The sequence below is a fragment of the Plasmodium gaboni genome (assembly GCF_001602025.1).
Source record: "Plasmodium gaboni strain SY75 chromosome Unknown, whole genome shotgun sequence".
NCBI lineage: Eukaryota > Apicomplexa > Aconoidasida > Haemosporida > Plasmodiidae > Plasmodium > Plasmodium gaboni.
The window spans coordinates 1-4,051 of NW_017385528.1; the positions used below are offsets into that span (position 1 = coordinate 1).

Genomic DNA, 4,051 nt, shown 5'->3' on the forward strand with positions numbered 1-4,051 from the left:
AATCCAAAACATAAAAATCCAAAACATAAAAATCCAAAACATAAAAATCCAAAACATAAAAATCCAAAACATAAAAATCCAAAACATAAAAATCCAAAACATAAAAATCCAAAACATAAAAATCCAAAACATAAAAAACAAAACATCAAAACATCAAAACCTCAAAATCAAAATATCAAAATCAATATATTAAAACCTACTAAAATCAAAATATCAAAATATCAAAATCAAATTTATCTACTTCACATTTCATATATATATATATATATATATATATATATATAACCACAAATATATAAAAAAAACCCACAAATATATATATCTATACCCACACAAAAAAAATATATATATATATCTATACCCACACAAAAAAAATATATATAAATATACACACACATAAATATATAAATATATATATCTATATTCTACATATATATAGAAATATAGAAATATAAACGCATATATATACACATTATATATACATATAAGCGTATATATATGCATTCATATTTCTATATATATATATATCCAACATAGATATATATACATATATATTTATGTGTATATATATCTATATATATATTTATGTTGGTATATATATCTATATACATATTTTTTTTTATGTGTGGGTGTATAGATATATACATTTTGTGGTGGTAATCACCACATGTATATGTAACCACGTATATGTTGTGGTAGGTATATATATATATATATATATATGTATATGTGATACCACTTATATATATAACCACATATTAGTGGCAACCACGTGTTTGTCGCCACCACAATTCGTATCGTGTGACATATTATTTATATAACTACTAAGGGTGGTAGTACCACTTTCGTGTAAATTTTGGAAAAAGGAGTCGATGTCATTTTTGACACACAGGTTATCACCACTATTAACACTGTTACTACCACTATTGTTACCACATGGAGTCATATATGGAGGGATAATAACACTAGGAGTTTGTGATTTTGCTTGTTTTTGTTGGTCTTTATGATATTCTTCAATTTTATCCTTTGCTGTTGTCATCAATTGTGTGTACCTATCGTTCATATTTTTCCACTGGTCGCGCCACTTATTATTACCACTATTTCCTTCCACAAATTGTGTGTATGCAGTACATGCTTGTTTGCAGGCATCGCACGCAGTTTTACACTGAGCACAATCGGCATCACCACTATTGTTACCACCACCATTTGTGGTATCACAATTTTTGCCATCAGCACCACTTGTGCCAGTACTACTACCACTAGTATTTTTATCCACACTATTGTTTTTGTGGTATTCATCTGAGGCATCTTTACATTTTCCACATTTAGTTACCACCTCGTCTGCTAATTTTTTGCGTTCGACACAAAATTGGTGACTCCACTCATCTAACCATCTCAACGTTTGCGGTACATAATCATCCACAGGTGTGTCACCATCACTACATGTGGTCATGCCACTACATTTCATCGCTTCCCACACTTTGTCGCGGTTAGCGGTCCACCAATCTTCACGTAATGTTTTGTATGGGGGTTGGGTTTGGTCGTTATCACTAGCATAATTTTTGTTTCCACTATCAACTTGGTCTTTAATTTTTTTAAATATTTCTTTCAAATACCCCTGTAGTTTTTTCTGATCACGATCTTCCCATATGTCCGTACCTCTTATTATATCCCCAATATCTGCAAAACTTGCTGTTATGGCACGGCATTTAGTGGCATCATCACTAGCGGCACCATTTTGGTCATATAGTTCCTTTATTTTTTCTGCTTCAGTTTTGGCAGCAAGTAAAACATCGCCAAGAAAACTGTGGTTAACATCAGTACCAGTGAGACCCGTGAAACCTGTGTCCAGGTTTTCCAAGTTGGAGGTGCACATATGTTGACGTCTAGGAGGTAACAATACGTCACCATATCCACTACGCATATTCGTGTCGCCACCAGGTTTCCACTTTTCTCCTATGACAAACCTGCCTGTTCCTTTTCCACTACATGGGCCATGATATTGGTTAGTACCAGTACCTTTTTCGCGTTTATCATTAGAATGATCAATCGTTATTTTACATATATCATTCTGCAATTCATTTACATCGCCGTTTTTATTATGCTTATATTGACCTAGATGTGCCTTTCCTTTTAATTTACTCTCAGTACCCTTACTACCACCACTATCACGACTTTTCCACTCCGCTTCTGCATAGTGGTGTATATTTCGTGCCGCATCCAAAATTTTATTGTCGGTACACGTGGGTAGTGGTACCGGTGGTACAGGTTTTGTACACTGGCACGCCTGTTGGTAACCGTCTGGTGTCGGTTGGAACGCATATTTTTTGTCACTCTCACTACAGAATTCGTTCTGCCCCTCACAACCGTTTTTTGTTGATAGTTCCTGTTTTATGTACCCGCCGGCACTACCATATACACTACCAGTGGCTTGGTTTCGTGTGTGTAATTCGTTTAAAAACTGGTATAGATATTTTAGATTTTCATCCTTACCATCCTTACCATTATTTTTTTGTGCTTCCTGGTAATATGTTTCGTATTGTTTTTTTTGTTCATCCCAATCAGCTTTCCAATTTGTAATAAATTGTTTATATTCTTTACACTTCTCTTTACATCCTTGACATTCGCTGTCACAGTTTCCATTTTTCGTTTTACATGTCCCACACTTACTCACCAACTCGTTATACTCCTTCGCCTGTGCCCGACAGTAGTTTTCGGCCCATTCGGTTAACCATCGTAGACGTTGCGGGATGTAGTCGTCATGTGGGACACTAACACTACTGGATGTACTAAGACCACCACTACTAGTAACACGACGACTATTTTGATTACGACCGCGCGAATGACCACGTTGAGAACGATAACCAGTACTCCCAGTACTCCCAGTACTCCCAGCACCACGTTTATTACATTCGATCTTTGCGGCGTCCCCACATGTTGTCATGGCTTTCCACACTGATTTTCGGTTTGCTTCCCACCAGTGGTTACGTAACATGGTATGATCTGGGGTGTCCTTATTATATGTGTTGACACCTTGATTAACAGTTTTTTTAATTTGTTCAAATATTGTTTTCAAATTTTCTTGTATATTCTTATTACCACTTTCGTTGCTCCATAAGTCTCTTCCTCGAATAATATCTCCTAGATCTGCAAAACTAGATTTTATGGCATTACATATACATTCTTTATGTTTTGGGTCTTGTAGAATATCTTTGCCATTTTCTTTATTCTTTTCTTTATATTGTTCTATTATTTTTTGAGCCTCTTCTTTTGCTGCTAGTAATACATCTGCTAATAATGAGTGGGTAGCAAAACTAAAAAGTTTAAGTCCTTGGTTACTAGTTTGTAAATTTTCTAAATTGGAAGTGCACATATTTTTTCTTCTAGGTGGTAACAATACACCTTTATGGTTTGTATCAACTTTATCGTCATCAGTTGTCCACCTTACTCCTATATTAAATATGTCTTTTCCTTTCCCTGTGCAGGGGCCACTATGCTTACTAGTATCACTACCATCTGCTTTATCATCATATGTACGTTTATCATTGGTATGTGTTTGTATATTAAGTTTGCAAATCTCGTCATCCTCCAGTCCACTTCCATTCAGACTATTTCCAAATCGTGCTGCTTTTAATGATGCTTTCAACTTACTCTCACCATGTTCATCAACATTACCACCACCAGTAGTTGCTTCCGTATTAACCTGCGTCTGTATCTGTGTGGCAATAGTTTTCACTTCCGCGGTGACACCACCTTTACCGCCGCCACTACATGTTGTTGCCATGGTGATTATACATTATATATATATATATATATATATATATATATATATAGTGACATATATATATATATAAATATATATATATATATATATATTACACCTATATATATATATAGTGGTAAAAAACACATATACATACATATATGTGGCAAATATAGTGACATATGTGTTAAATGTAGTGGTAAAACCTTAAATATATAGTGATAAAACCTTAAATGTAGTGGTAAAACTTTAAATATATAGTGGGAAAAAATACCTACATATATATAT

At 34.2% G+C, this 4,051-nt stretch overlaps 1 pseudogene across 1 annotated transcript; it reads right to left on the reverse strand.

The window, feature by feature from the left end:
- Positions 1–739: 739 nt before the first annotated feature.
- Positions 740–3,784, reverse strand: PGSY75_0037700 (EMP1-like protein, putative; annotated as a pseudogene; the record flags this gene model as incomplete). The annotated part of the gene is made up of 1 exon: positions 740–3,784. A coding segment is annotated over one exon (3,045 nt).
- Positions 3,785–4,051: the final 267 nt, after the last annotated feature.